This window comes from Physeter macrocephalus, chromosome 14, assembly GCF_002837175.3.
Source record: "Physeter macrocephalus isolate SW-GA chromosome 14, ASM283717v5, whole genome shotgun sequence".
NCBI classification, from domain to species: Eukaryota; Metazoa; Chordata; class Mammalia; order Artiodactyla; family Physeteridae; genus Physeter; species Physeter macrocephalus.
In genome coordinates, this window is record NC_041227.1 from 126,762,279 (window position 1) to 126,783,327 (window position 21,049).

Here is a 21,049-nt window from a genome sequence, read left to right on the forward strand (position 1 = left end):
CTGCTGTAGCGGCCAAGGGAGCTTCATCAGAACCGGGGCAGAGGGGCTTCCCTGGCGGTCCAGTGGCTAAGACTCCGCACTCCCAATGCAGCGGGTCCGGGTTCCACCCCAGGTCAGGGGACTAGATCCCACGTGCCTCAACTAAGACCTGGCACAGCCAGATAAAGAAATAAATAGTAGAGGGCTTCCCTGGTGGCGCAGTGGTTCAGAAAACGCCTGCCGATGCAGGGGACACGAGTTTGAGTCCCTGGTCCGGGAAGATCCCACATGCCACGAAACACCTAAACCCATGCGCCACAACTACTGAGCCTGCACTCTAGAGCCCACGAGCCACAACTACTGAACCCGCGTGCCACAACTTCTGAAGCCCACGGGCCTAGAGCCCATGCTCCGCAACGAGATAAGCCACCACAATGAGGGGCCTGCGCACCTCAATGAAGAGTAGCCACGACTAGAGAAAGCTCGCGTGCAGCAGCGAAGACCCAATGCAGCCAAAAGTAAATAAATAAATTTTTTAAATAAATAAATAGTAGGGGAAAAAAAAAAAACCTGGCAGAGGCAGGGCGATGGAAATGCTGAGCCAGAATCAAGCCCCTTTGAGATACTTGAAGGCAGCCACGTATTCAAGAAACACTACAAGTCCTAAGCAGGATAAATAAAAGCACACATAGAAAAAACAAAATGGATGAAAACAAAACAAAATATGGAGAAAATCTTAAAAGTCACCGACAGTGAGAGGCCCGCGTACAGCGCAAAAAAAAAAAAAAAAAAAAAAAAAAGTCACCAGAAGGGGGGGGAAAGAGGTTACTTTCAAAGGAACAGCAGAGAGACTGACAGTCATCTTCTCAACAGAAAAATATAAACCAGAAGACAGTGGAATTAAATCTCCAAGGTGCTGAAAAGAATATAGCTGCCAACCTAGAATTCCATCCTTAGTGAAGATATCCTTTAAGAATGAAGATGATATAAAAGCAACTTTGACAACCAAAACCTGAGAGTATTTGTCACCAGCAGACCTTGTACTAAAGGAAATACTAAAAGGTGTTCCTCAGGAAGAAGGAAATGACCCCAGAAGCTAGAGACATAGGAAAAAATGGAGAGCAATTAAAATAGTAAGTACATGGATTGATATATAGATAGATATATAGATTACACACAGAGACCATTTAAGCATTATTAGCACTTTATAGTTTTAAAATATATAAAGGGAATTAAAATAGACAACCATAGTAAAAGTTGGGATGAGGTAAATGAAGTTGAAGAATTCTAAGGGTTTGCATTATTTAAGATTAAAGTAACGCTTAATATTAGACTTTGATAAGCCATGGATGCATGTTATAATTTCTCATGTAACTACCCCCCCAAATAATAGAAGTATAACTACCCAGATAATAGGAAGGAGGAAATTGAATAATAAAAAATCAATAATGGTAAAACAAGTCACTAGGAAAACATAATAATTATAAATTTGTGTGCATCTAATGTTCTAGCCTCAAAATTGATAGAACTAAAAGGAGAAATAGGCAAATCCATAATAATACTAGGAATTTTGTCACATCTTTTAGTATTAAAAGGACCAGAAAACCAATAGGGATACCGATGCTTTTAACAACATGATTGGCAAATGTCATAACAAATGTGTAGAACACTACATCAAATAACTGAAGAACACATTCCGAATTTTGAAGTGCATGTGGAAGTTACCAACATTGACCATGTCACTCTGATCCGTAAAGCAAGTCTTTAAAAAAGTCAGAGGATTTAAATCCGAGCATAACATCTGATTTTAGTGGAATCAAGTTAGAAATCAATAATAAAAAAACGATAATTAGAAAATAGCTGTATTTTTGGAAACTGAGCAACATGCTTCTAAATAACTCATGGGTCAGAGAAGACATCACAATGGAAATCAGCAAACATTTTGAACTGAATGAAAATGATAATACTCTTTAGTATAAGGTGCAATAAGAGTCGTACTTAAATGGGAAAATGTATGTATTAACAAGGAAGAAATGCTAAAAATTGTTATATAAACATCCATCTCAGGAACTTAGAAAAGCAAATTCAACATCAAGAAAGTAAAAGGAAGGAGTAACCCGAAGAAGTAAAAGCAATAATAAAGAGAAGAGCAGAAATCAATGACATAAAAAACAAACAGACATACAATACAACCATCAAAACCAAAAGCTGATTCTTTTAGAAGGTTAATAAAATGGATAAAGTCCTAGAGAGTTTATCTCATCAAGAAAAAAGAAAATACAAAGGATATCTGGAATGTGAAAGGGAGCCACAACTACAAATCCTACAGTCTTTGTTTTGTTTTTTTTTTTGTTTTTTTTTTTTGCGGTACGCGGGCCTCTCACTGTTGTGGCCTCTCCCGTTCCGTTGCGGAGCACAGGCTCCGGACGCACAGGCGCAGTGGCCATGGCTCACGGGCCCAGCCGCTCCGAGGCATGTGGGATCTTCCCGGACCGGGGCACGAGCCCGTGTCCCCTGCATCGGCAGGCGGACTCCCAACCACTGCGCCACCAGGGAAGCCCTACAAATGCTACAGTCTTTATAAGGATTATAAGTGCCACTCTTAGGGATATAGCCAAGGGAATTGAAAGCAGGGATTCAAACAGATATTTGTATACCCATGTTCATAGCAGCATTACTCACAATAGCTAAAAGGTAGAAGCAACCCAAATGTCCATCAACAGAAGAATGGATAAACAAAACGTGTTTATATAGAGACAGCAGGAACATTATCCATCCATCAACAGGGGTGAAATTCTGATACATGCTATAACATGGATGAACCCTGAAAACATAAAGTAAAATGAGTCAGACTGAAAAGGACAAATATGGTATGATTTCACTCATACAAAATATCTAGAATAGAGATAGAAAGAGACATCATAGAGATAGAAAGTAGATTAGAGGTTACCAGGAGCTGGAGGGAGGGGGGATGGGAAATTATTGCTTAGTGGTTACGAAGTTTCTGTTAGGGGTGATGAAAAAGTTTTGGATATAGATAGTGGTGATGGTGGCACAACACTGTGAGTGTACTCAGTACCACTGAACTGTACACCAAAATGGTTAAAATGCCAATTTCATGTTATGTTAAAAATTATAAGTGGATAGGGAATTCCCTGGTGATCCAGTGGTTTGGACTCTGCACTTTCACTACCGAGGGCCTGGGTTCAATCCCTGGTCTGGAACTAGGATCCCACAAGCCGCACAGTGTGGCCAAAAAAAAAATAGAAAAAAAATAAGTGGATATTATGAACAACTTTATACCCCCCAAATTTTTAAATTTAGAGGAAATGGACAAATTCCTAGGAAAACACCATTTACCAAAATTGACACAAGAAGAAATAGACAACGTAATTTCTGAAAGAAATTGAATATGTAATTAATAACCTTTCCACAAAAGATCTTCTGGGCCTAGGTGGGGTTTTTTGTTTTTGTTTTTTTTTTGTCTGAGCGGCATGTGGGATCTTAGTTCCCTGGCCAGGGATCAAACCCGCGTTCCCCTGCAGTGGAAGCGGGGAGACTTAACCACTGGACCACCAGGGAAGTCTCTAGTCCTAGGTGGTTTTACCAGTGAATTCTACCAAACATTTAAGTTAGAAGTAATATCAATCTTATTATTCCACATAAGTGATAAAGAACACTTCCCAACTTATTTTATGAAGCTATCATACCTTAACACCAAAACTCGATAGGGACATTACATAAAAGGAAAATTACAGGCCAATCTCATTCGTGATCATAGTTGCAAAAATCCTAAGAAAACAGTAGCAAATTGAATCCAGCATATATAAAAAGCACAGCATGTTATGGCCAAGAAGTGTTCATTCCAGAATGCAAGGTTCGTTTAATAACTGAAAATCAATAAATATAAATTCACCACATCAGCAGAATAAAAGAGGCAAAGCTTATAATCGTCTCAAATGCTGCAGAAGAAGAATTAGATAAAAGTCAACAACCATTCCAGATAAAATCTCTTAGCAAACCAGGAAGAAAAGGGAGTCTACAGAATCGGATACAGGTATCTACAAAAAACTTACCAGCAAACATCATACTTAATGGAAAAATGCTGAAAATGTTTCCTCTGAGATAAGGAAATGAGAAAAGGATGCCTTCTGTTTACCATTCCTAGCCAATAAGTGGGACCAAGCTAACTTTCTGGAGGAAAAGAGTGATATATTATAAACTGTTCAGGGCATGTATCCTGTTGGGCTGGAAGGACTGGGAAACAGAAACACTGACAAGAAGCTATCACAGTGATAAGAGTCTTCCGCTTCCTTCCTCCCTTTTTTCCTTCTGAGGATCAGAACCACAGTGGGAAGTGACAGTCTTTAGGATGACCAATCAGATAGTGTTTGGATCACTCAACTTCAGGGAGCCTTGAAGTATCTTCTGCAACAACCCTGTTGATTCACGAGAGAACCATGGTCCCGAGAGATTAAACCAGTTGCCCAAGATCCCACTCTGCCACTTAGTTGCCATCTTGCCTCTCGGGGTGGTAATGCGAGTCCCCCAAGTCCACTGCAAGGGGCCCCAGGTGCAGCAGTGGCTCCGCCTCCTGGGATGAAGGCTCTGGAGCAAAGAATCTCTTGGGCGGGGCAGAACGCATCAGCACTGCAGTGTGTCCGGTGGCACACCTTTTGCCGTGCTGACATCACAAGCAGGATGCTGGGGCTGGTCACGGTTGAATTGTGACATCAGGGAGCAAAATTGCAGGCAGTCTCGAGGAGGGGGGCCAACTTGATGGGGAGACCGCAAAACAGCAGCCAAAGGGAAAGGTGAGAAGGTGGTCATCAAACCTCAAGAGATGTAAAGGGCTGGGGTGAGGGCACACTGGACTGATGGGGATCCTCCCCGCACTGCTGAAGTGCGGGCAAGGCCCCTACGCCTGAATGCCCAAGGGTTCTTTTTTCTCCCTCCATAGGGCAGCCGAGCCTCTGGCTCTTCTTGACATACAGTGAGTTTCACGTAAGTACTTGTGCTTTGACCTTTCTTCTGAAGGGCCAAGGAAGTGGTTCCTCTCCCTTGTCACGATGTGACTTCCCTCCCATCCACCTTCTTGTCCAGGAATGAGAACAGGGACAAGGAGAACACAAGCCCCAATTTATGCCCCCATGTGGGTTGATCGAAGGCACAGTCCCTGTACCCCACGGGCAGACAGCTGCTTCCGAGAGAAGAACTGGTTTATCTCTCAAAGGGCCCCTCAACTCCTGCCTTGGCTTCAACACAGCTTTGCTCTATCTTCCCAGGGCCAGTCCAGGACCAAGTCCCAGCCCTGCAGCCCCTGCCCAGCCCTCAAGACCTCCCCAAGGCCAGTTCCTGATGAATGACAACCATCTCCCCACATTGGAGGACCAAGTCCTCTGCCCCATTTGCCTGGAGGTGTTGCGCAACCCGGTCACTACCGCCTGCGGGCACAACTTCTGCAGGACCTGCCTCCAGGGTTTCTGGGACCACCAGGCAGCTGTGGGAGAGACGCTGTATTGCCCCCAGTGCCGAGAGAGCTTCCCCTCCAGGCCTCGCCTCTGCAAGAACGTCATCCTGGAGGAGATGGTGACCCGTTTCACCCAGGCCAAGGGCCAGGCCTTGGGGTCCTCTCAGAACCTGGCCGGGCCCAGAGACGTGCCCTGCGACTTCTGTGCCCAGAGAAGCTCAAGTCAGTAAAGTCGTGCCTGCCGTGCATGGCCTCCCTGTGCGAGAAGCACCTGCGCAGCCACTTCGAGGACCGGGTGTTCCAGGGCCACCAGCTGCTGGGGCCCGTGTGGGACCTCAAGAGCCAGCTGTGCCGGAAGCACTGCAAGCTACAGAGGCTGTACTGCCGCACGGAAGGCTGCTGCGTGTGCGGGGCCTGCCTGCTGAAGGAGTGCAAGAACCACGACACCATCCCCCTGGAGGAGGAGCGTGCCAGCAAGGAGGTGAGGCCGGGGGCTGGGGGGAGGGGGAGGGGAGGAGCCGGGCACTGGGTGTCCTCCGCGGAAAGTGAAAGTCTCTCAGAAGCCCTGGGCACCCCTTTCCTCAGAGGAAAGTTATGCAGCCATTATAGTGACGGTCACGATGGGGCTTCCCTGGTGGTCTAGTGGTTGACACTCTGCACCTCCACTGCAGGGGGCACAGGTTCCATCCCTGGTCTGCTAACGAGGCTGGCTCCCGCATGCAGCGCTGCGTGGCCAAAAAAAAAAAAAAGGTCACGAGGGTCCTGCCAGGACATGAAAAGTGCTGGCAAGTTGAATGAATAAAGGATCCAAAATTATTTGTGATGAATCCTATTAAAATTTTTTTTGCACAGAAAAAGGAAAGGCTGAAAGAGAACATAGCAAAATACAAACATGTCATGTTCAGTTGGGTGAATCCCTTCCTTTTTTTTTTTTTTTTTTTAACTAAGTTTTTTTTTTTTTTTTTAACATCTTTATTGGAGTATAACTGTTTTACAATAGTGCCTTCCTTTTTTCTTATTGATTGATTGATTTTTTTGACTGCACTGTGTCTTTGTTGCTGTGCGCGGGCTTTCTCTAGTTGTGTCGAGCGGGGGCTACTCTTCGTTGTGGTGTGCAGGCTGCTCATTGCGGTGGCTTCTCTTGTGGCGGAGCACGGGCTCTAGGGCACACGGGCTTCAGTAGTTGTGGCTCGCGGGCTCTAGAGCGCAGGCTCAGGAGCTGTGGCGCACGGGCTGAGTTGCTCCACGGCATGTGGGATCCTCCCGGACCAGGGCTCGAACCCATGTCCCCTGCATTGGCAGGTGGATTCTTAACAACTGTGCCACCAGGGAAGCCCCCTTTTTTCTACTTTCAAATTTTGTTTACTGTATTTGTATTGCTTTTATAATGGAATACTTATATTTTAGACGTTCTATCATATATATTCTAGAACTGTGCTATTCCAGCGTAGCCACCTGTTGATGGTCCCTGGCAAGAATGGAGCTTGTGCCGGAATGTAAGCCATCTCATCACACTCTTCGGTTCAGCTGATGCTTTTTTCATAGCAAGACTTTCTCAACAAAGGAAGCAGCGTGTTGATTTACAGTCTGGCAGGAGCTTCTTCTTTTGTTGTGGGTCAGCAAGAGTTCATAGACAGGCCCTTGGAATAGCACTGTCCTATAGTAGATTGTAAAACACGACAATGCCCAACTCTGGAATAGGTGAGACTAAAGGCTTCTGTGGAACTTGGAAACATAATGCTGCCTGAGCCTGGCAGCGCTGCCCGGGGAGCCAAGTGCTCCATATCTGATGGGCCCCTCCTCGCCCCACTGCCTCTCAGGCTTCTCAAGTCACTGAACCCTCCACAGCAGCTTCTTGTGATCTGAAACCCAATGCTCATCACTGTCAGGAACAAAGAACCTGATACCTAAGAACGGGGAGAGAGTCTCTCAGGGAGTGAGAGAACAGGAGCGGAGGGGCGGCCCTCGGAATTCCCTGGCGGTCCAGTGGTTAAGACTCCGCAATGCCATTGCACGGGGCACGGGTTCGATCCCTGGTCGGGGAGCTAAGATTTCGCATGCCATGCCACGTGGCCCAAAAAAAAAAAAAAAAAAAAGGGGTGGCCCTGGGCCATCAACCCTTCAGCTCTGCCCATGCTCATTCTCATTCAAACCTCTTAAGAATGTAAGAGGTGAGGGCTTCCCTGGTGGCACAGTGGTTAAGAATCCACCTGCCGATGCAGGGGACACGGGATTGATCCCTCGTCCGGGAAGATCCCACATGCCGCGGAGCAGCTAAGCCCGCGAACCACAACTGCTGAGCCCGCGAGCCACAACTGCTGAGCCCGCGAGCCACAACTACTGAAGCCTGCGCGCCTAGAGCCCATGCTCCGCAACAAGGGAAGCCACCGCAGTGAGAAGCCCGCGCACCGCCATGAAGAGTAGCCCCCGCTCGACGCAACTAGAGAAAGCCCGCATGCGGCAACGAAGACCCAGCGCAGCCAAAAAATAAATAAATGATTAAAATTGATTCTTTAAAAAAAAAAGAAAGAAAGGATGTAAGCGGTGTGTCTCTTCTGGGCTTGACGTGGGGCTGCTTACAGAAGGGCTTCTGCTAGGGCACCTCTCTGAAATCAGTGGCTCTCTCCTCTTCCACCCCACCCTCTCACCCCAGGTCGAGGTTCGGAAGGTCCAGGCCAACGTGGAGAACCAGATGCTGATCATCACCTCTGACAGCCAGCAGCACCGGGGCCAGGTGGCTTTTCTCTCGGTAAGGTTGGTCCACCCCCAGCCCCGGCCCAGACTGAGGGGACCTCTCAGGGCTTGGAGGGAACGGGGTGAGGCCAGGAAGACAGAGACGGGATGCCCAGGCAGAAGACAACAGCGGTACCGGCTTGGGGTTCAGAGATGCCTCTCTATACGCCCTTCCACCCCCCAGAAATTGATCCAGACAACTCGGGATGAGGTGATCACCTGCTTCTCGGAGATCATCCAGGAGATCAAACGGATGCAGATGAAGGTCTTGGATTTCATGGAGAAAGAGGAGGCGGCCGCCCTGGGGAAGCTGGGCAGCTCCATCCAGCAGAGCCACAAACGGCTCCTGAAGCTGGAGGGGGACAGCATCTGGCTCCGCACCCTGCTCGCCAGCCGGAGCGACCAGCAATTTCTGCAGGCAAGGCCCCACCCTACCCCCACCTCTGCCCCAAGCCCATCACAACCTCCACTAGGCCACAGTGGCTGTGCCTTTGACATCCCTAACCTAAGATGTCCAGAAAACCAGGAGGAGGGGAGAAAGATGTCCAGGTTTGAACATGGGCAGCTTTTCCACCTGCCCCTTGGTTCTGGGGACTGCTAAGCCCCGGGCCTAAGCAGGAGCTCCGGGAATCTGCTTGGGGCCTGGCTAGCAAGTGGTATTGCCAGCCCCGCCCTGCGTTCAGGAGTTCCCTGGGCTGAAGCACTTCCCGGCCTGCATGGAACCCCTGGCGGGCACCAACCGTGAGGAGAAGCAGAGCTTCCTCCAGCTGCCAGAGACCTCGGCAGAGCTCCGCACCCGCCTGGCGGACGTGGGTCTCGGCTTCATCAGCCAGCTCTTCCTGAGGGGTTAGTTAGTACCCGGTGGCCTGGGACTCCTGGAGACTCACCTGCATTCTGGGTGTGGGACGGCCCTCCAGGGCAGCGGTTGGGATTCCAGGCACTTGTCGAGAACCCTGCCTGTCTGTGTGCACCTTCCCCAGGTAACTCAACCTCCTGGAAGCCCATGCCTCTCTCTGGAAAGATGCTGGGCCGTGAAAGTGTGCTCAGCAAAGCCCCTCCATCTTCCCCCGGCATCAGGATGCGCTCCTGTGAGGTGCTGCCCCGGCTGTGGACAGGGGGACACTCCTCAAGTGCGAGTCCCCAGTACTGGGGCCCAGCCCCCAGGGGCGGGAAGGAAAGGAGCAGGGCCCTTGGGTGCCTTGACTTACCGAGCCCCACCTCCATTCAGGCCAGGGCTCCAGAGAGGTGCCAGCTCTCTCCTGCCCTGACCTCGCACTCTGGACTGGAGACCTCAGAAGGACTCGGCCCGTGACTCCAAGGCCCTGATAGGAAGGGGAGAAGGCTGTCCTGTCCCACCCCCATGGGTGGGCAAGGCCTCACCTACTACCCAGAGGCCGGCTCTGCAGCCCCCACCCCCCCACCCCCGCCGTGGCCCTGATATGGCACAACCTCTGCCCTCAGCTGGGTGCCTGCCGACCTCCCCTGAACTTTAGCCAAGTCAGCTTGGATGACCCAGCCCATTTCTTCCTCAGCCAATTTCCCTTTTAATTTAATGTGCCTGCAGCCCCTCTCCCAGGCTGGGCTAGGGGCCAAGTGATTCTCTAAGAAATCATCGGTGATTTCTCTGAGATCTCCAGGGTCAAGGTTGCATTGCCTTTGATGAACCCTTCTGAGCGACCTCCTCCAGGAGCCCTTGACTCTCCCTCAGTCCCACTCAATCCTGTGTCCTGAACAAACAAAAAAGGAGATTATGTTGGGGTTTTGGGAGGGGGCGCCGATCGGAGGACTCTTGGTTCTCAACTCCTCTAGGAAGGCAGACCTTTGGACAGCACCCAACTCATCATTCCTCCGGACTATGTCAGCACCCCCAGGGGGCCACAGTTGGAGACTTAAAGAGGGGGGTATAGAGGGGCCACTCCTGGGAGCTGAGGGTGGAAGCATTTGGTGACTTCTGTGCAAAAGCCATGCGGCTTCGGCCCTTCCCCACTCCGGGCCTCCAGCGCTCTGCGCCCGGGGCCAATGACCCTGGCCTCCCTTCCCATCCCCCTTGCCCCAGGTTATTGCAACCTAAACTTCGACCCCGCCACGGCCAGTGAGGAGCTGTTCCTGTTCAAGGAGACCCACTCAGTGGTGAACCTGGGCATCCTCCTGGAGCTCTTCGCCGCGGGCGGCCCCTTCCCGGGCGGCTTCAAGCAGTGGCCGCAGGCGCTGTGCTCGCGCGGCCTGGCAGAGGGCTGCCACTACCGGGAGGCCGAGGTGTCCAACTCGTGGGTGTGCCTGGGCGTCACCTACCGTCGCATCCCCCCCTCCCCCCCCCGCTCGGCGGCCGCCCGCGCCGCAACATCATCTACCTGCTGGGCCGCAACCCCTACTCGTGGTGCCTGGAGTGGGACTCGCTCAAGTTCCCCGTGTGGCACAGCAACACGCAGACGGTGCTGCGTGGCGGCTACCACCGCACGCTCGGCGTGGGGCTCGACTGCGGCGCCAGCTGCCTCTCCTACGGCGTGGCGGGCGGCGTGAGCCTCACCTACCGCTTCCTGGCCTCCTTCCTGGAGCCGCTCTACCCCGCCGTCATGGTCAGCAGCGGCGCCTCGGTCACGCTCAAGCAGCGCCCGGAGGCGTAGGCGGCGGCCAATAAAGCTGGACTCGAGCGCTGGCTGGCCTGCTGGGAGGGGCGCGCTGGGGAGGGTGGCCGACCCGCGGGGACCCCTGGCCCGTGGTTGAGGGGTGGGCGGGGAACGTGCCTCCTGACCCGCTGCCTGGACTTGACCTGCGGCGCCTGCCCAGTGGTCCCGGGAGGTCCTGGAATCCCAGAAAACAGGCCGACCCCTCTGGCCTCACCGTCACGGGAGAAGGGCTCTGAACCAGAATGGAGAGCCCCCGGGACTGGGGACAGCCCTGTGGCCTCCGGGGCGGCCGGGAGGTTCCTGGCCAGGACGCACAGCCTCCCCCGCCCTTGAGTTCCCAAACCCCATCAGAGGCTGTCCAGGTTGGTCCTGGCTACTCAGCACCAGGGCCTTGTTGCCCGAGAATGGGCGGGGCTCGGACCAGGTGGCTTCTCTCCGGCTCCTCCACCGCAGCTGCCCAGACTGAGAGTTGGCACCTGACCCACCGGGGTAGAGGTGTTCTGTCTGTGTTACTGGCTTAATTGGAGGCTGGGAAGTTAAGCCAAGGAATCCATGACTATCCCAGACCCCCCCCCCCACCCCCGAAAAAAAAGGCTGAGGGTCTATAGGTCCAGGCGGGGCTGGGGCCCCTGATCCTAGTAGACGTCCTCACACAGCAGGTGTCTTACAGCGTGGAGAGGGTGTGGATCTGAGGCTGTCCGGGTGGGAAAACCTTAGCCGCCCTGCACCCTCCCCAGTGTTCCTGACAGCTGTTTTCCCCGCCCCCATCCCTAAGCAGAGGGCGCTCAGCTCCCGCGGGTGGAGAGCAAAGGGGCTTCGTCCACAGCCAGGCCCGTGCCATCTGACCTGCCCAGCAGGCTGTGTGGAAGTCAGCCGGAGAGGCTGGGCCTGGGCTGGGCCCCTGGCCTGCGACCCTGGCAGGGGTGTGACTGGGGACCCGGCCCCTCTGGGGAAGCAGCCTGGCATTTCCAGCCTCAGCCAGTCTCTTGTTCCTGCGGCTTCTCAGGTGAGGGCCTCGGTAAGGTTAATGATTGGCTCTGAAGAGGAAACGATACAAGTCACGGGGGCAGAAAATCCCTGGGGCCACGTCATCCAGAACCAGGGTGTGCCTGAATTCCAGCCCCGCCTGGCCTGTTCTCGGAGAAATTAGTGACCCTGGTTTCTCACTGGGGGGGCCGTCATTGTGGAGCCTGGCAGGGCGGCCGCGCAGCAGGTGTTGGGTGCGCTCTGACGGCCTCGCAGGGTGGGGTGCCCTTTGGCTGCCTTGAGCCTGGGCTGCGGCTCATGTTGACCTTCCTCCCTGGAGCCTCCGCTCAGCACCAGTCCAATCAGTTTCATCCTCCCAGGCTGCTACTGGTGTGGATGGGTAGGAATGAAATCTAAACTTTTTCCCGTTGTTCAACAGAAAGCTTGCACGCCAAAATGCTCAAATCTTGCCTCCCCACCCCCAAACCTATTCCTCCTGGGCAAGAGGCTGCACGCTTCCTAATCTATGGGCTGAGGTCAAGAAATGCTGAGGGGACTTCCCTGGTGGCACAGTGGACAAGACTCCTTGCTCCCTGTGCAGGGGGCGTGGGTTCGATCCCTGGTCAGGGAACTAGATCCCATATGCAAGCTGCAACTAAGATTTCGCATGCCATAACTAAGGAGCCCGTCTGCCACAACTTAAGACCCAGTTCAACCAAATAAATATTTTTAAAAAAAGAAATGCTAAGAAAGTAACTGTGTAGCTGCGTGGATCTGAGTCCTTCCCCATCAGGGAGCTGATGAGGGGGGCTACCCTCACCCGCTCTTCCTGGTTCTGAGGGACACTTCACATGGTGTGTGATGCTGGAACGGTGATGCCCTCAGGCACACATTGGTGTGAAATCCATATCAGAAGCATGTCATTTGCTTGCTTTTTTTTTTTTTTTTTTTTTTGGTGGTACGCGGGCCTCTCACTGTTGTGGCCTCTCCCGTCGCGGAGCACAGGCTCCGCGGCCATGGCTCACGGGCCCAGCCACTCCGCGGCATGTGGGATCTTCCCGGACCGGGGCACGAACCCGTGTCCCCTGCATCGGCAGGTGGACTCTCAACCACTGCGCCACCAGGGAAGCCCTCATTTGCTTTCTGAAACAGTTCCTGATTTGAAGTTCCTAGGCCCCTAGGGATCCACAGTGGTAGTTCTGGGGGTCGTCAGATACTTGCCAATATTTCAAAAAGCCAAATGGCAAGTAGGCCTGCATGTCAGTGAGGCTGGCCGGCAAACCAAAATGTCAGGGTTCCTGGCTCAGCATTTGCCTCCTGGGGGAAAATATCAAAGCGGGAGCTTTGGGGTGCAGGATCAGCCAGTGCTGATAATCCACACTGGTGAATGCTGGCCTTGCCCTTTCCCCCACTGTGGAGAGAGCAGGGAGGGGATTGTCCCTGGAATGCCACCCACACACTTCTCATGCCTTCCTGCTCCTGCCTTAGCACTCAACTAATATGTGTTTTAGGGACTTCCCTGGTGGCACAGTGGTTAAGAACCCGCCTGCCAATGCAGGGGACACGAGTTCGATTCCCTGGTCTAGGAAGATCCCACATGGCGTGGAGCAACTAAGCCTGTGCGCCACAACTACTGAGCCCACGTGCTGCAACTACTGAGGCCCATGCACCTAGAGCCTGAGCTCGGCAAAAAGAGAAGCCACCGCAATGAGAAGGCCGCGCACTGCAACAAAGAGCAGCCCCCGCTCACCGCAACTAGAGAAAGCCTGCATGCAGCAATGAAGACCCAACGAAGCCAAAAAAAATTCCAAAAAAAAAAAAAAATTTTTTTTTAATGTGAATCCAGACAGGCTGTAAACTAATCTCTCCCCAAGGATTATTTCACTTAAAAAATTCCCATGTTATTCCTTACAAGAAGACTATGTTCCTGTATTACTTGGATAATTTTTAAATTAGCCTTTTTGCATATTCTATAAAAGTAATTTTGCGTTTTTTTTTTAAGAATAATCTGTTGTGGGTTTTTTTATATTTATATTTGGCCATGTCGGGTCTTAGTTGTGGCCCGCAGACTCTTTCGTTGCTTCTCTCTAGTTGTGGCATGCAAGCTTAGTTGCCCCACCGCATGTGGGATCTTAGTTCCCCAACCATGGATCGAACCTCTGTCCTCTGCATTAGAAGGCAGATTCTTAACCATTGGACCACCAAGGGAATTCCAAAAGTAACTTTGCTTTTATTTAACAAACACATAGTGCCTACTACGTGCCAGGCCCTGTTCATGGCAAATATGAACTCATTTAATCCTAACAACCCTATAAATAGGTATTAATTCTCCCCATTGTATGCAGGAGGAAACTGAGGATGAGAGGCTAGGTGGCTTGTCCAAGGTCTTGAAGGTACATAAACTGGAGAGCCAGGATTTGAACCCAGACAGTCTGCTTTCTCAACCACTATGCTATACCACCTCTTCTATAACTCGTTATAGAAAATGTACACAGTATAGAAACACAAAAGAAAATAAAATATTCCTATCATGATCCTACTGAGGCAGGAGATAGGTGGACCCCAAGCTAGACATTTATAACTGGCCTCCTGTTCACGCTTCTTGGGGTGAGAAGTAGATGGGCTCCAGGCCAGACATTCATTACCAACCGCCTGTTTACATTTCCTGAGGCAAGAGACATACGGGCTCCAGGACTACACGTATTTATGACCAGACTCCTGTCTATATTTCAAGATCTGCACTTCGATATAAGAAACAACAGGAATAAGGTAGATAACTGGACATTGGACGCTTTTATGGCAGGGACAGAGAGGGGCTAAACCCTGTTAAAAGATCAAGAGGTCATATATATTTCCCATCTTTGGGGCAAGGGAAACATTGCACATGTGCAGAAATTTTGACCCTTGGGGGTCAAAGAGGAGGGAGCACCACTCCATAATATGTGATACTAAGGCCGTCCCATAGGCCTCTGGGCTGTAATCCATCTTGGAAAAAGAGTTGCACACGCATGTTGGGGAGGGTCCTAGGGCAGGGCAGGTGTGGTGGCTGGATTCCTGGGTTTCATCCAGGCTCCCCAGGTTCAATTCCTGGGCAGGGAATTAAGATCTCGCTTCCAGCCACCGCTCACTGCTGCCTCTCCTAGATCACTAGTGCCTTACCCCAGAGATAACCACTCCCGGAGCATTTCCTTGCAGTCTTTTTTTTTTTTTTTTTTTTTTTTTTTGGCCACGCCGCACGGCTTGTGGTATCTGAGTTCCCAGACCAGGGATCAAATCTGTGCACCCGGCAGTGCAAGTCCTAACCACTGGACCACCAGGAAATTCCACCTTGCAGACTTCTTTTCTTGTACAGGTGTAGACGTTGAATATGTAGGTAGCTAAAAGAGAGTTACAACTCGTATCGCGCATTTTCCAAAGTTACTTTCAAAATACAAAAATGGCTTGTTCACTCACTGGCTGCATAATATTACACCCTACACCTCTGTCCTAGATCTTTGTTTTGTCTTTAACACCTTCCCTGATTCCCTCTAGAGGTGGGTGGCAAGTGGCAACCCAGCCAAAGCCACAGATGTTGCTTCCTGGATGTCACCGCAAGTTTGACTCAGTTTGGGAAGGGTTCAGGTACGGAGCTGAAGGAGGCCGGCGGCAGCAACGGTTTCCATCATCTCACCATCCCCTCCCACGGGTGAGGACAGAGCAGGAGCAGGATCAGATGGCAGGAGCCTTAACCCTTCCCTCCCCCAAGAGAGGGTGTGCTCAGGCTGGAGGTGGAAGGGAGGGGATGCTTGTGGGAGCCTCTGGCAGAGGCGCTGCCTGGCACGCACTGGGTACCTGGTGGCTGTCAGGAGCATCTCACCCAAGAGAGCGTATGCTCACCTCCTCCCTCTTCCAGTGAGGAAGGCACCCGGTGGCAACCTGGACCGGGTCCCACCAGCTCAGGCGAGGTGGGCCCTCTCCAGCCTTCCCTGCTAGCCCGATCCCACCCCACCCCACCCCCGCTCCTTGCCAAACATCCGTCTTCACTAGTTACTAGTTTTCATGGTCTTCATCACCAGCCCCCACTCCATTCTACCCTCCAAAGCGCTTGCCTCCCGGCCTTTGCACCTGCCGTCGCCCCTGCTGGGAGCCCTCTAACGCCCTCATCCCCTTCCTTACTCCTCCTCATTACTTATTACTTTCTCCTCCTTAGTCCTTAAGTCTCAGCTAAGACGTGCTGCGTCACGGAAAGCCACTCTTGAACCCTCCTCTCCCTAAGCCAGGTGGGCTTCCCCCTCCCCTGCCATCACCTTCTGCATGCATCCCTCCTCGCACCCACCTTGTTTCCTGTGGGAATTCTCCATCAGACCAGCGCCAGGCCGGGTATTTCATCTCTGTCTCCATTGCTTAACACGTCCCTGCCACATAGCAGGTGCTTAATAGACGTTGACCCAAGGACTGAAGGAACCCCTGGAGGGTCGGAGGCCACTCAGATCCTTTCCCGGGTCAGGCCAGGCTGGGTGCAAGTGGCCCAGGCGTGGCTGCTCACCTGCTTCTTCCTTTGCCATCCGTTTGCGCCCTTCTGAAGCCAGTTCCACGCACCCACTGCATCCAGATAGATGCAGAGGACCTGCCTATTCCTCCCGGCTTTCCATCTCGATCTCCCCTCTAGCCTGAAGGTTCTTCTTTTTATATGTATATATAAATGTATTTATTTTTGGCTGCGTTGGGTCTGCATTGCTGTGCACGGGCTTTCTCTAGTTGCGGAGAGCGGGGGCTACTCTTTGTTGTGGTGCGTGGGCTTCTCATTGAGGTGGCTTCTCTTGTGCGGGCTTCAGCAGTTGTGGCACGCCAGCTCAGTAGTTGTGGCGCACAGGCTTAGTTGCTCCGCGGCATGGCGTGTGGGATCTTCCCAGACCAGGGCTTGAACCCATGTCGCCTGCATTGGCAGGCGGATTCTTAACCACTGCGCCACCAGGGAAGTCCCACCTGAAGGTTCTTTGAGGCTGAGGACCCTCCAGCAGGTGTGTGAGGGGAGAGACACAGACCTCTCCAGCCTCTGTTTCCTGATCTATAGAAAGGGATGGATTGGGACTTCCCTGGCGGTCCAGTGGTTTAGGCTCCGCGCTTCCAATGCAAGGGGCGTAGGTTTGATCCCTGGTCAGTGAGCTAAGATTCCCACATGCTGTGCAGTAAGGCCAAATGAATAAATAAATAAAATAACAGATTTGTTTTAAAAGCATGGATCGAGATATCACCCATATTTGCTGAAGATTATATGACTCCCAGGGCTTCTCAAACCAGGTGGTTAGGGAACGGGGGCGTTTCAGGTAGAGCCAGGACTAGGGTGAAGCACGTGAGACCCTCACCAACGACACAACATTTAAGAGCAGGTGCCAAGAAATTCAGAAATCAAAGTAAATGATATTTTAAGGCAATATATGACAAAACCAAAATTAATGCAAAAATCCATGATAGACAGAATATCAAAATTGTAAATAAAGACCCATCTTTGGGGAATTTCCTGGTTGTCTAGTGGTTAGGACTCCGCTCTTTCACCGCCAGGGGCGTGGTTCAGTCCCTGGTCAGGGAACTGAGATCCCGCAAGCCGCACCGTGTGGCCAAAAAGAAGAAGAAAAAAAAGACCCATCTTTTATGACCTGACCCACTGCTCGTACTACCTGCTCCAGAGCCCTCGCACTAATCCCAGCCCCGATTCCAACACAATTTTACTCATGAAACCAAGTGACCACTCCATTGGCCATACTTCATTGGTCTGATTTTCTAAAAATGTTACCTTTAAATTATTATGAGGTTATCATTTATCTTGATTACTGAGGTTTGCTGGTGTCCCAGTAAATTTTGAGCTCCAGCCAAGTGCTTCACTCATCTCACCCCAGACGGGGTGTCACACGTCTGGAATTTCGTAGCTGGACCAGGGCGAGGTGTCAGGGGTGCCAACTGTCCTGCAAGCTCAGAACAGTCATGCCGCAAATGCCCATCATGCCCCGTTGTTAGTAATGTGTATGTACACCCATGCTTCACATGATAAGTTACATAATGTTTGTTCAGCTGCTCAGCCTTGCCAATATCACAATCAAAGTGTCAGAAGCCCAAGCGCACCCATTAAAAGGCTTTTGGTTCCCTGCCAAGTGTTTCTGAAAGCTGAATCTTCTTCATTTACAGCTACAGATGCTTCCTGCCTGGAGAGCACGAGCCTGGGTGCCTTTTGTGTTTTACATGCAAATGGAGATGACACCAATGGTTAGGTTTCTGCCCAGTTTGTTCCAATGCTCCACAGATGGGTCTTGTATGGCTCCTGTGCGCCAGGCACAGGGCCCCTGGGAGGAGATGGGCGGAGGGGCTGGTGGGAAGCAAGATAGACCCTGTCTCTGCCCTGGCGCAGCTTGGGGGGGTAGAGGGGACAGATCCTAAATTCAGTCCTGGTGGTGAGTGTATCCAGACACACACTGAGATTAAGACTCCTCAGGGGAAGAGATGACCAAGGAGCCATCATCCCACACCAGGCATCCCTAAAGAAAAGAAGTTGACCCGAGATGGGGAGGGTGTGCCAGGTGGAAGGGGGGTGGTGGCTGGTGGAGGGTGGAGACCGGTTTTATTGCCACATCATTACTGAGCTTGCACCATGACAGTCCTCAGCAAACATGATGTGCTGGTGAAGCGTCTGGACTCCAAAGCCAGACGTCCCGTGTTCAAATCCTGGCTCTGCCACTTAAAGCTGTGTGACCCTGAACAAGTTACTTAACCTCTCTGTGCCTTAGATCCATCATCTGAAAAAATGCAAAATAACAATAGTACCCACCTTTGTATTTTAGGAAGCAAAGAGAATCCCAGCATGACTGGAGCTTGAGGAGAGAGGCTGAGAATGGCCAAAAATGAATCTGAGGAGGTGGGTGGAGCCAGATGGCGCAGGGTCTTGTAAACAGCCTCTTTGGACTTTAGGGTTTATCCAGGATCAGTGGGAAGAAACTGCGGGGTTTCAGCAGGAGATAGCTGAACGGATCTGGACAGAGCGCTGGCCGGGAGGAGGGAGGGGAGCATCAGTTAGAACAGGAAGAGTGGTCAGAAAGCTGATGCAGCCGCTCAGGGAGAGATAAAGACAGCCCGCTCTGGGCTGGGCATGGTGGACGGAGATGCTGAAGGTATGAAGGGCCATTTGATTAAGTGTGTGTGTTGGCGGGGGTGTCAAACATACATAAGCAATGGAGTGAAATAATAAACACCCAACTTGAAAAAAAAAAACAATAGTACCCACCTCAAAGAGGATTTAGCGAGTCAGTCTACATACCTGGCTATTTTTACTCATTCAGCAGATATTCAATGAGCTGAGGTGAGGGGTGGTAGAAAAAGAGGGAAGAATATTCTTCCCATAGGTCAGACAGTGGGGACAAAAGTGATGAGCTGAGACAGACTCAGTCCCTGCCCTCACGGAGCCTATGATCTAGTGATGGCAAGAGAGAGATTAATCACAGAATTGTTTAAATCCGGAGCCGGTACACTATGGCCCATCGCCTGTTTCTGTACAGCTTGTAAGCTAATAAAGGTTGTTACATTTTTTTAATGGGGAAAAAATCAAAAGAAGAATCAGATTTGGTGACACCTGAAAATTAAATTACATTCAGGGAATTCCCTGGCGGTCTAGTGGTTAGGACTCGGCACTTTCACTGCCGGGGCCCGGGTTTGATTCCCGGTTGGGGAGCTAAGATCCTGCAAGCCATGCAGTGCGGCCAAATTAAAAAAAAAAAAATAGATAGGTGACATTCAAATTTCAGTGTCCATAAATAAAGCTTTATTGGAACACAGCCATGCTCATTTGTTTTCACATTGTCTGTGGCTGCTTTTGCCCACGATGGCAAAGTTGAGTAGTTTCGACAGAGGCTCTCTGGCTTGCAAAGCCTCAAATATTTACCTCTTGACCTTGAAAAAGTGTGTAACTCCTGATTTAAATCAATATAAACACACCGTGGTGGACAGGGCCAAGCGGAGCAGTAGACGTGTGAGGGGAAGGAATAACCAGTAGCACCAGCCCCAGCAGGGAAACCAGGGAGGGCATCCCGAAGGAAGTGACGCGTGAGCTTCGAGCTCAGGTGACAGGGGTTAACCAGGCGCAGAGGGTCAGGATGGGGCTCCAAGCAGGGCGAAGCAGCAGAGGCAAAGACCCCTCAGCTGGAGGAACACGACAAGCAGAGGAAGCTCAGGTGGCTGGAGGGCATCAAGTGAGGGAGAGCTACTTGGGGCTGGAAGGGTGGGCAAGGGCCAGGCTTTGAGGGCCCTGTGGCCACACCAGAGGCAGTGGAGGCCAGCGTTGATGGCAGGTTCTGGCTGATGTCGGGCTTCAGGTTTGCTGAGGCACACGTAAGGTGCCAGTCTGGATATATGGGCTGGACATAGAACATGTGGAGTGATCAGTATAAAGGTGGTGGTTGGAGCTACAGATGGGGAGTGAGAAGAGGAGAGGGTGAAGGTCAGAGCCTGCGGGACTCGGCCATTTAAAGGTCAAGAGCAAACAGCACGAGTGGCCAGAAACATGGGAGGAAACCCAGGAGAGAATGATGTTCTGCAAGCCAAGGAAAGAGCAAATTTCCAGGAGGGAGGGATCGGTGTGGTCCGACGCTTCAGGCAGATCAAGACTAAACATGCTCATTGGATGTGTAACATGGGAATGACCAGAGGGGCAGAAGTTTTCCTTAGAGGGGGGAGGGGGAGGGGAGGTGTGGACCCAGTGAGAGGAGATGCCGCTCCCACCAGGTCCGGATATGGAGGGGCGGGGCGGGAACCCGAGGGGGATGTGAGGGGAGGGAGGGTAGATTTTTGTTCTTGTTTCATTTGAGGAGAGACTCGAGCTTGTTTAAATGCCATGTGAACTCTTAGTTGCGGCACACATGTGGGATCTAGTTCCCTGACCAGGGATCGAACCCGGGCCCCCTGCATTGCGAGCACGGAGTCTTAACCACTGTGCCACCAGGGAAGTCCCCCCCCCCCCAGTTTGTTTTCACATGGACAGTTTTGAGGGTATCAGGGCAGCCCAGGTGGGGAGAAACTTGTGTGGCCTGGGCACCAGGGCCAGGCTGAGTGGGAGTGAGAGGAAGTGTGCTGGAGGTGAAGTGAGGACCCGGGAGGGGATGGTGTAAGAGCAGAAATTCACATGGGGTAGGGATGGGTGAGGAGACAAGCCCCAAGGGTGAGCTGCCGGGCACGTGGGCTGGGAGTATTGGGAAACGAGTGTGCAGAGCGGAGGCCTGCCAGGGTGTTGGCAGAGAGATCTGTGAACTCAGAG

General features: G+C 51.5%; 1 protein-coding gene across 1 annotated transcript; it reads left to right on the forward strand.

Annotated features, from left to right (window-relative positions):
- Positions 1-1,088: 1,088 nt before the first annotated feature.
- Positions 1,089-10,806, forward strand: LOC102980110 (E3 ubiquitin-protein ligase TRIM47-like). The gene is given in 11 exon segments (XM_028499177.1): positions 1,089-1,112; positions 4,940-4,983; positions 5,265-5,653; positions 5,656-5,930; positions 8,103-8,198; positions 8,367-8,600; positions 8,866-9,028; positions 9,235-9,282; positions 9,285-9,314; positions 10,239-10,480; positions 10,483-10,806. Coding segments are annotated over 9 exon segments (1,728 nt in total). The 5' UTR covers positions 1,089-1,112; positions 4,940-4,983; positions 5,265-5,337.
- The last annotated feature ends 10,243 nt before the right edge of the window (positions 10,807-21,049 follow it).